Source organism: Pseudochaenichthys georgianus, chromosome 10, assembly GCF_902827115.2.
Source record: "Pseudochaenichthys georgianus chromosome 10, fPseGeo1.2, whole genome shotgun sequence".
Classification (NCBI taxonomy): Eukaryota; Metazoa; Chordata; class Actinopteri; order Perciformes; family Channichthyidae; genus Pseudochaenichthys; species Pseudochaenichthys georgianus.
In genome coordinates, this window is record NC_047512.1 from 32125806 (window position 1) to 32136923 (window position 11118).

Consider the following 11118-nt stretch of genomic DNA (forward strand, 5'->3'; position numbering starts at 1 on the left):
AATTATAGTGGTGTTGATGTATAAATTGTAAGGAAAAGAAACTACTCAAGTACAAGTACATTCATTTGGCACTTAGGTACCATACTGGAGTAAATGTACATTCCACCGTTGTAATTGAGGCTTGGTCTTAAATTAAATAATTTGCATAGATGACAGTTAAAGCCTCTCATAAGTATTCTTACTTATGAAGATCTCTTACTTGTGAAGATAACCTAAATGTAAGAAAATGAACAGGTATTAATGATGTATAACCCAACCCTTCTGTAAAAACCTTTAGAATATAGATGAAGAAACGGGAGAGTCTGATGTATGCAAGTGATACTGAAAAGGAGATTTATCTCAGAATGAGAGAAACAAAATATGACTGACATATAAAACACATCAACTAAGTGCAGTAAAATGAACCCCTTAATGTGTGTTTTGGTGGTTTTCTTCCTGCTTGTCTGAAAGAAGACATGTTATGGAAGCAAAATAGCCAACACTCTCAAAGTTGACAAGTGCAATCAATTTAAAACTAGGTTATGACATTTCATGAAAAAAACGTTTATTAGCAACAAGGGAAAGTCACTGTAATAACAAATGAATGACAAGACACAAGCAGAATTTACTCAACCTTATGTTGAATCTTTTACATTATACCATGACTAAGCCATCTGTGTGTGTTTGCAGTGTGTGAGCATGCAGCTGGGTCACGTGGTCAGACTTTGCCGACAGCCATGCCCTGCGCTTTCTGAAACTCCTGCTGTAAACCAGACAAGAGTTCTCGATGCTGGTCAGATTTCTTTTCCAGGTCTTTCAGGAGTGTTTCGTACCTTTGACTGTTAGACGACAAAATAGAAAATATACATCTGTTACCGAAAATATCACACCCAATTGAATCATATTTGACCATATTTGTGTACACTGAGTATTTCAACACAAGATATGATGCACACCTTTCTGTATTTAAAATGTTTTCACTCCATTCCTTAGTAGGGATATTTCTATTTCGGATAATAATATTTTGACATTATCAATAGACACTATCACAAACACAGGAGAACTAGTATTATTTGTAGTAGATATTTGTTTTGGTCATAAGAGAAAATGTTCCCCCCAAAAGATGACAATGAAATACACCGTAAGCAGAAAGCAAGACAAATAAATACTCAAGAGAGAGAATGAAACTTGTCATACCTAAACTTTGTACACAGCACAGCCATTCTTTAAATTGCAAAACAAACTTCACATTTAAAATTCCTTGTAAAAGCAATGGGTATTAGAAATTGTGGAATCCTAACGTGATCATTAAGTTGATTTGACTATCCTCTCAAGTGGCTTTCTCTTTTCCCCCCCTGTTAGGGCACAATGAGCAATCAACGACTTACACATAGTTCTCCTGATTCCCAGGGACAGAAGGATGTTGTAGTGATTATCATCCCACCATTCAAACTCATTACTGCCCTCTACATGTGAGTGAGCAAAACGACAGCTAAGCTATGCACCAATATAGAGGTTCTCAGATGCCTATTCACATTTTAGGTTATTGGAGAAGAGGGTGTAATATAATAATTAAAAAAACATTGTGGTATTAACTTACACAAGAAGCTGTTGTAAATATATTAAAGCTGAAGATATTAGGACAAAGCATTTTACGTTTCTGAGTGTGAATATTTTTGGAGAAGTAACGTCATTCTTATAATTGATATTATCAAAAGAAATGCGGAAATATTTACCCTTTACGCTGAATGACAATTATGTGTTAATATCACTGTGTGTACCACGCCATTATATACAAGTTTAGTGTTCAAGTTGTAGTTTTTGCTCTAATACATGATGGACTACACAAGCAGTCTATGAGGTCATACTTTATAGTTTTACCTCATAGACTAGTATGACCTTATACTTACCTGCTTAAAAAGGCATGGTAAGAACCTAATGACTCAAAGCTGCAGTTTATGTGCCCATCGCATCAAGGCTTTAAACCGTTCTGCCATTTAATGTTGTTATGGGTCAGCCATAATTTAAACAAATAATAAATGTGTAGTTCAAGATTTGAGAAATTGCTGCTCAATGCTATTTTAATTTGATCAGAGATAACCATCATTTTGTAATGAGCCCTAATTAAATGTGTGCTCCATAAAAAATCTTCCATCTTCAGGGGCAGCGCCAGGGGGTAGTCCAACAATTGTCCTAGCAACGGCTTAGCAACCCCATTGTTTTGTTATGAAAATGTATCTATATATATTTATACACATTCTCGCGAGATCTATCAGGGGTCATTGTAAGTTAAAGCGTGAACTGTTACTTGGCTAATGTTGTTAGAATTCTCAGTGTGTGAACACAGATCGAAAATGGAAAGATTTCTCACAAGTCAGCGTAAACGACCGCAATCTTTGTAGCAATCAGGGTTGTCCAGCCGGACCCTGCTATCCGTGTGTGTGTGTGTGTGTGTGTGTGTGTGTGTGTGTGTGTGTGTGTGTGTGTGTGTGTGTGTGTGTGTGTGTGTGTGTGTGTGTGTGTGTGTGTGTGTGTGTGTGTGTGTCTGTTTGCGGTGTGGTGATGAGGTTAAATGCCACAGCATGCCAGTTGAAACAGTGAACGATCGCTATTGTGTACTTGTACGCTTAGGGTGTAATGGTATTATACAAAAATATTGTAGGAGCACAGAAACAGTGTTCAATTTCTGCTTTTACAAACTTATTTTGGTTGTGCTTACCTGGCAAAGTAATGTTATAAGTGTCAAAGGAATGTTTTAATGTAAATATTAATGATAATATTGTAGCGTGTCCAAGTTAATAGTTATTTCAGTTATCAGATGTGCACAGTTTAGTACATTTGTAAAGTTATTTAGGCAATGTTGTTAGTGGGAGTTAGGGAGAAACCGCCCCTTCCAGGTGTGTGTGTGCGTTTTCCGGTGTGTGTGGAGGGAGTACGAGACGGTAGGAGTTGTGTTCGAGTGTGGGGAAAAGTCATAATGAGTGTTATACTATTGATTGGTTCTGTAAGGTGTGGCTGTGGCCGTCAATACCAGAAAATAAAGAGAACGTTTTCGACATTGAAGGCTCGAGTGATCTGTGATTTTGAATAGCGGTGAACGCTACAATATTAAGGCTCGTGCTTGGCCCACTGGTATTGTTTGTTTATTTATTTAGAAAATTAACTAGCAACGCCGTGCTCTCATATAGCAACTGCTAAGCTACTGCAGCAAAAAAATCCTAGATCCCATGTTCATCTTCCAATCCTTTTTACCATAGCATGGTCAACACACAGATTGAGGATTGAGAAGTTAAGCTTCTTCCTTTCAGGGCCGGAGGTTAGTCTCAAAGTGTAGAACAAAACGGTATGAAAATAGCTTTGTTCCACATAAATGAACAAGTTGTGGCAGTATCAGACGGATTCTTTGGTAGCAATGCCTATTTATTTATTAACCCTCAGGATTGCCCATGTTTGTATTAGTGGTTTTTATTTTTGTATGTTTTTAGATGTGACGGAGCAGGGGGTCTGTGTTGTTTTAGAATGTATGTCATAATGCATCATTTATCTTTTATCTGCAAACCAAATCCACCTACCAGTATAAATAAATAACCTGAGGGTATCTAAGTAATTTGAATAATTACCCCCCCTTCAACCAAAATCACACTGAAAGTAAAAAAATCTACTTTCTTACTGTTCTGGTTCAAAGATTCAAAGGTTCTATTGTCATAAGCACAATAGCTACAGTGTAGTTATGGCAATGTAAATCGTATGTCCGGCTACAACATAAATATATATGACAATAAAAATAGTGCAAGGAAAACAGAATAGAAACAAGATAATACACAAGAATTTTGCAAGTGACAAATATGCAAGTAAATACGTAACCAGTAAACTATATACATGCAACATAAAATAGACCTATGCAGAACGTAAATAATATAAAGTGAAGGACTCACATTTCTCCGTTGATGTACTCCAGTCTTTTTGTGACAGTTGCTTTGGCCTCATCCAGGTCTTGCTTCACTAATACTGGGCCAATAAGCTTATACACTGTGTTTTTTGTGTCCAGCAGATCAAGCTCCTGGAAAGGAAAAGAGAGGGAAAGATGAGATATGTCATTGTGCAAAATCCAATAGTCAACATTACTGGCAAAATATTCTGACAGTGAATTAATAATCCTGAACAATTTCTTACCTCTTTCACAATGTTGTTCTCTGCGAGCTGCGTCTCCAGCTTCTGTCTGGCTGACACGCTCTTGCTAACATCTAAACAACAGAAAGTTATTAGTAAATTATGTGAATAATTCACCATACAAAGCTATGTAAACGTACAGTAAATGTCTAGCAAGTTCATTTAAGTATAGCTAGCTAGCGGTCCTAATATGGTCAGCTAGCTCCCCACAACATGGCATGATGTGAGAAAGCATGCAATGCTAGCATGCTCTTACCTTTCTGCATCTGTGTATATTTTTCTACTTCCAATTTCAGCTTCTTCTGAATGGCCTCTGCCATGTTTGTGTTTGGTCGGTGAAAGTGCTATAGACTGGGTAAATGTATCAAAGAGGAATAGTTTATTAGCTAAATGTGATATGAGTTGAAAACTCTGCGTTAGCTAACCGGAAAGGGCTGCGGCTGTAGAGGATATGAGCCGAATCCCTTCAAAGTAAAAGCCCACACTACTTCAGAGTTGTATGATGACAAACAAATAAGCACACTTTAACACCAGAAATAAGCGAGCGAATATCAAAACCACCCTAAAATGCATATATTTATTGTTCGTGTAATGGAATTTAGTTCTCTTCGATTTAATCTAGTGATGTTATTTGACCCTGTCATGGTTGCTGCTGTTTACGACATCGTTTTACGACGTTGCTTTACGACACTGCACAAAGTTCCTCATCGCTCTGGATCAAGATGGCCTCATCGTTTTGGAAAGGTGTTGTCGGCGTCGGACTCTTTGCCTTAGCTCATGCAGCTTTTTCAGCCGCACAGCGTAAGTCTCCGTGCAGGGACTGGGAACACGACTCTCTGTATCTTTTTTTAGAACAAGAGGGCTCCGTTGTCACCGGGTAGGAGTGTATCACTGCCGGATGGGCCTCTCGGGCTAACGGCGAGCTATCTCGATGCTAGCGCAGTTTAGCCCCGTTCATTCGCAGCGGTTAAACACTTAAATCTGCTATTAATGTTAAATACCAACGCCAGTGACAAACGACGTTGAAGGTGACTAACTGTAGTTGAAGAAAAGGAAATCAATGCTTTTATGATTCATTATAAGAATAGCAACTATTGTCTAGGAATTAAATGTATATCCCTATAGTCAATATTGTAATTAATGGTATTGTAAAACCTTTACATGTGTCTTCATATTTCCAAACTGCTTGAGTTCCAAGCTAAATGGGAGAAAAAAAATTAAGCCTTTACATAAAGCTGGAAATAGACACCATTTTACAATGTAATTTCTAAAAATGTTTCCTAATTCTACTGATAAAAAATATGCAGTTATTATAGATTAAAAAAAAGCATTTGATACCATTGATTATTTTAAATTACTCAAAATGTTTAAAGGTGATTGTCCTAAAAGAGGGGTTGTCCTGGATTAGAGTAGAAGCTATCCATGAAACAGGCATGCACTTAATAAGATTAGCATAAATCACCATATGTATGTTAATTGTGGAGTACCCCAGGGGTCAGTATTAGGCCCAACACCGTTCATCTTCTACATAAATGATATATGCAAAGTATGCAAAAATGTTATTGCTTTATTAACTAATCAAAATGTTCCTTCTCCTGCCAGACATTAAATATTAATTGAGGTTGTTTATTTACATTTTATTTTAGAGTTGTTGTATGAATAAAATGTTTCTTTCATCTTTTAGCTTATCAATCCATCTGAGCTGTATATATTATATATATATGTTTTACTCCCATCAGATCGATCATACATGCGACTCACAGAGAAGGAAGATGAGACACTACCAATTGATGTAAGTTACTCATATTGTCTTAACCTTTGACAACAAACCCCAAAAGTATGTGCTATATCATCGTCTTTGTTCCTGCAGATTGTATTACAGACCTTATTATCGTTTGTGATGACCTGTTACGGTATTGTCAACATTGCTGGAGAGTTCAAAGACATGGATGCCTCCTCAGAGCTCAAAAACAAGTAAGTTGAGTTGCAGCGCCATCTCCCATGATAATTAGGTTGTTTGTGTCGTCTGCCATAAGGGAATCGGGCTTAACTGCATTTATAGTAACAGTTTGAATCAATTCCCTGAGATACACAATGAACCTCCCCAAGCTGCTGTTTCTTATTTGGGGCCAATGTGTCTTGAAGGCTAGATGCAACTTCAAATCCATCACTATAGGAGTGGTTTTAATCATCTTTAACCATAATGTAAATAGTAAACACTTCAGACAGATTTGGCAAATAATAAAATGTATGCTGTGATGAACTGGACATTTCTTAAACTAAAGACACAAAATAGTTAAACTCAATATTTTAAAAACTCTATTTTTCTCTCAAATTCATAAACATGAACATTTTCAAAAAATGGGTCAATAATCCATAATCATTTAGATCTAAAGGGGTTTTGAACTTATATATATATATTTTGGCTATCTTAAGCTGTTTTATGAGAGTTAAAACTACATGATGTCATCGTACACAATTGTAGAAATTAGACTCTTAGGAAACAGTCAGTGTGGTGAAGTATACTTGCTTTGTCTAACTTGTATTTCTAAAATGTGAAATGTATAATTATACATAACCAGGGTAGGATGTTTTTCTTAGATATTAGTATTCTATAAATGCCTATTTTTGAGTCGATTATAGACACAACCCCACATTTTTGTTGCCCCTTTGACTAGTACCTCAATCGCACTTTGAAAAGAGCTATATAAATGTCCCGTTTCAATATTACTAGTGTTATTATGCTTATGATTATTTATACCAGCGACTACCTTGATACCTGCCCAAAATAGAGCTTATAATTAACATTTATTGCCTTAAATTTGAAAGATTGATTTCTACTTTGTATCATAGCTTGCCAAGAACACTTGTCAGTTACACGATGATTGCATTGCTCACTGCTCTGAGTTGCACCTGTATTTCATTTGAAAGCAGAACAATATTTGCCCCATGTCAGTCTTTTTACATCTTAATCTTCCTTTTTCCAGAACATTTGATACACTGAGGAACCACCCATCCTTTTACCTTTTCAACCACCGGGGTCGGGTGCTCTTCCGCACGCTGGAAGAGGAGCCGTCCTCCGCACGCGACCAAGCGCTCCCAAACCCCTTACGGCTACGCAAGCTGGAGAATTTGCACTGAGACTGGCCTTTCCTGCCTGTAACACCAACAACGTCAGTTAACATTTGTTTTTGTTAGACAGAAGGGGGAGTCCGCCTTCCTCGACTTCAATTTGTTTTTGTACATAAACTAATATGCTGTCCAAACATGCATCTCTGTCCATAAAAGTGGTCACCAACCATACTCAACACTGACTGTGCCAACCCTTCAACTTTTCAAGCCGATTTGTTTGTATATACAGTATGTAATCGCTTTGGAGTCTTAAGATACGGAGACCTCTGCCCCTTTTTGTCCCTTCTGAACTCAAATTGGGATATTGCTGTCCTTTGTATATCCTTTGTATGAGGGGCAAAAAAATGCCTGTTACTGTTTCATTTCAACCGCACCATCAGTCCTCAGCCACCGTCTGGGCCAGCATTTTGTGAACTGAAATGAGTTTTGTTGTATGTACTGGGGCCTTTTGATTCCCTTGATGGTTTCCTGGAAGCATAAAGGCTCATCTTTACTTCCTGTTTGCATTAAAGAGGTTCTGCTTTATGCCACAGGAAATCCACTCAAGGCGAGATGTAAGAGCAGAAGAAAGCGTTAGGCAGCCGTTCCACTGATACTGTGAACACTAATGAGAACTAGAAAGTATAGGTACATTCATTTTGGTGAAGTTTGTTTTTCCTTCATTTGACATTTTGTTAAGATTCAACATATGTTTTTAATTTAATAAAAGGCTTACTGATTTTACAAAGTGTCAATGTATTTATTTTGTCTTACATTTCATATTCGGAGGCTGGAGTATTGCTTTGGCCTGACAAAAGCTGTAAAAAATAGGAAACGGCGAGATGCCGTTTGCTCTCTTCTTGACAAATAATAATGTAATAAATGCAATTTTATCACAGATTAAAGTCCTTCGCCCATAGAAGTGGACATTGTTAGTGTAACAATGAAGATTCAAAGATTTTCCAATGACCTTGCTTGACTGCTGCATCAGAAGAACAAAAATGTCCACCTGATCACGTTTTCATGTCGGCCTCTAGGTGGCAGCAGAAGCTGAGTTTTTGTCTGGGTTACAAAGTCAATTATTTGTTATATTTCTACAACAGGTGTTGTATGTCAATGTACCCCTCATTTGCGGTGACTTTAACTCGGTGTAAATAATATAGGCAGTTTATTTTTGAAATACGGATCAATCTAATGAAATACAGATGAAACTGTTGCCTTCATTAAAGGACTTATTTTTGTTCTGAATATTGTGGAAAGGCATTTTTGCTTTTGTTTCTTTAACAATATAGGAAGAAAAAAAATGTAAATCTTCAAATCTGTTTTAATTTTTAGATTTGAATCTTTCTGTTCAGCTTCTTTTTTTTCAAAGACTATACATTTGTTTTCCTCATAACCATAACACAATGTTATCTTTTAGTCTACTATCATTCAGATAAAATAAAACAAGTCACTCTTCTGTTGGACACGTAATTTACATAGTTTTAAATGATCTAAAGCCCAAAAGGAAAACAAATGTAAGGTTCGTGTAGAGTTTTACCGAGGAGCGGCTGCGTTCCATTTATGAAACAAACATTTGTTAATAATGCAAGATGTGAAGCTGTTTCTGCATTTTATGCTTTCAGACGAGGTAGAAATAAACAGACACACAACAGGAGATACCATTCTATCTGGTTTATTTTTTGTTTTGTAAAAAAAATGGTAGATTCATAAAACTTTTCCGTTTTATATATTTAACAGTTTACAAAATTGGCTTTAAACATTTCATTCAAAATATTTCTTATACTCTGAAATAAACAAATTCACAAAAATAATCTATATTCCTTATGAACATTAAAAAGTAGTGTACATCTGTCGTAAAAACAAAAAGGAGGAGCGCTAACTTGTGTTGATGTAGAAAGCAGGGCGAATTCAGCGGCTGTTAAAATTCCCAACAGGTGACTGAGCACTGGGACCGTTTGAATTCTGGGAATCAATGGAGCGTTTGTGGAAGAAATGTGTGGACTCTGTGGGAGAGGTAAACTCTGAATGGACACCGACAGATGCGTTCACTGACCTCATGTCCTATTGCTGTAATAGGATAGTAATGAGAACACAAAAGTATAGTGTCCAGTGCAAATGCTGATTCATCTTTATACTATTGGCGTTCATCAATTTGAGCCTTGAAACACTAGTGTGTGGAAATTGTGTCAATACAACTGTCAATTTAGTAACAAAATGGATCCAATTTTATAAAGCCTATTCATTAGATTAAGGAGTTTTATTTACGTGTTAATTTAGGTTTGGCGATATGACAAAACATACAATGAGTCGGGATATAACATTTTGTATATAACCCACAAAAAATGTGGGTTATATAATTGAATGACCAGCAAATATGTGATATACACTGAACAAAAATATAAATGCAACACTTTTGTTTTGCTCTCATTTTTCATGATAAACTCAAAGATCTAAAACATTTTATATATACACAAAATAACCATTTCTCTCAAATATTGTTCACAAATCTGAAAAAATCTGTGATAGTGAGCACTTCTCCTTTGCCGAGATAATCCATCCAACCTCACAGGTGTGGCATATCAAGATGCTGATTAGACAGCATGACAGGTGTGCCTTAGGCTGGCCACAATAAAAGGCCACTCTAAAATGTTCAGTTTTATCACACAGCTCAATGCCACAGATGTCGCAAGTTGAGGGAGCGTGCAATTGGCATGCTGACAGCAGGAATGTCCACCAGAGCTGTTGCCCGTGAATTGAATGTTCATTTCTCTACCATAAGCCGTCTCCAAAGGCGTTTCAGAGAATTTGGCAGTACATCCAACCGGCCTCACAACTGCAGACCACGTGTAACCACACCAGCCCAGGACCTCCACATCCAGCATGTTCACCTCCAAGATCGTCTGACACCAGCCACTCGGACAGCTGCTGCAACAATCGGTTTGCATAACCAAAGAATTTCTGCACAAACTGTCAGAAACCGTCTCAGGGAAGCTCATCTGCATGCTCGTCGTCCTCATCGGGATCTCGACCTGACTCTGGTTCGTCGTCGTAACCGACTTGAGTGGGCAAATGCTCACATTCGATGGCCTCTGGCACGTTGGAGAGGTGTTCTCTTCACGGATGAATCCCGGTTTTCACTGTTCAGGGCAGATGGCAGACAGCGTGTGAGGCGTCGTGTGGGTGAGCGGTTTTCTGATGTCAATGTTGTGAATCAAGTGGCCCATGGTGGTGGTGGGGTTATGGTATGGCCAGGCGTATGTTATGGACGACGAACACAGGTGCATTTTATTGATGGCATTATGAATGCACAGAGATACCGTGACGAGATCCTGAGGCCCATTGTTGTGCCATTCATCCACGACCATCACCTCATGTTGCAGCATGATAATGCACGGCCCCATGTTGCAAGGATCTGTACACAATTCCTGGAGGCTGAAAACATCCCAGTTCTTGCATGGCCAGCATACTCACCGGACATGTCACCCATTGAGCATGTTTGGGATGCTCTGGATCGGCGTATACGACAGCATGTTCCAGTTCCTGCCAATATCCAGCAACTTCGCACAGCCATTGAAGAGGAGTGGACCAACATTCCACAGGCCACAATCACTGACTTGTTTTCGGACCCCCCCAATAAAGCAAAACTGCACGTTTCAGAGTGGCCTTTTATTGTGGCCAGCCTAAGGCACACCTGTGCAATAACCATGCTGTCTAATCAGCATCTTGATATACCACACCTGTGAGGTGGGATGGATTATCTCGGCAAAGGAGAAGTGCTCACTATCACAGATTTCTTCAGATTTGTGAACAATATTTGAAAGAAATGGTTATTTTGTGTATATAGAAAATGTTTTA

At 37.9% G+C, this 11118-nt stretch overlaps 2 protein-coding genes across 2 annotated transcripts; one reads left to right on the top strand and one right to left on the bottom strand.

Annotated features, from left to right (window-relative positions):
• Positions 1–316: 316 nt before the first annotated feature.
• Positions 317–4612, bottom strand: pfdn6 (prefoldin subunit 6). The gene is made up of 4 exons (XM_034093092.2): positions 4406–4612; positions 4153–4223; positions 3915–4039; positions 317–818 (listed from the first exon to the last, which is right to left on the bottom strand). The coding sequence occupies exons 1-4, from the start codon at positions 4467–4469 to the stop codon at positions 698–700; spliced, it is 381 nt and encodes a 126-aa protein (XP_033948983.1). The 5' UTR covers positions 4470–4612; the 3' UTR covers positions 317–697.
• Positions 4613–4822: 210 nt separating this feature from the next.
• On the top strand, positions 4823–8008 carry mmgt1 (membrane magnesium transporter 1). Its single transcript, XM_034093091.2, has 4 exons — positions 4823–4950; positions 5889–5941; positions 6020–6123; positions 7137–8008. The coding sequence occupies exons 1-4, from the start codon at positions 4872–4874 to the stop codon at positions 7288–7290; spliced, it is 390 nt and encodes a 129-aa protein (XP_033948982.1). The 5' UTR covers positions 4823–4871; the 3' UTR covers positions 7291–8008.
• Positions 8009–11118: the final 3110 nt, after the last annotated feature.

What these genes read in the sequence shown, in the direction of transcription:
- pfdn6 (XM_034093092.2), bottom strand. Translation starts at nt 4,469, where the DNA reads ATGGCAGAGGCCATTCAGAAGAAGCTGAAATTGGAAGTAGAAAAATAT. An exon ending in AGAACAACATTGTGAAAGAG is followed by an intron (nt 4,040 to 4,152) that starts GTAAGAAATTGT and finishes TTTCCTTTCCAG; the next exon opens with GAGCTTGATCTGCTGGACAC. An exon ending in GAGTACATCAACGGAGAAAT is followed by an intron (nt 819 to 3,914) that starts GTGAGTCCTTCA and finishes GTCGTCTAACAG; the next exon opens with TCAAAGGTACGAAACACTCC.
- mmgt1 (XM_034093091.2), top strand. Translation starts at nt 4,872, where the DNA reads ATGGCCTCATCGTTTTGGAAAGGTGTTGTCGGCGTCGGACTCTTTGCC. An exon ending in AGCTTTTTCAGCCGCACAGC is followed by an intron (nt 4,951 to 5,888) that starts GTAAGTCTCCGT and finishes TACTCCCATCAG; the next exon opens with ATCGATCATACATGCGACTC. An exon ending in ATGAGACACTACCAATTGAT is followed by an intron (nt 5,942 to 6,019) that starts GTAAGTTACTCA and finishes TTGTTCCTGCAG; the next exon opens with ATTGTATTACAGACCTTATT.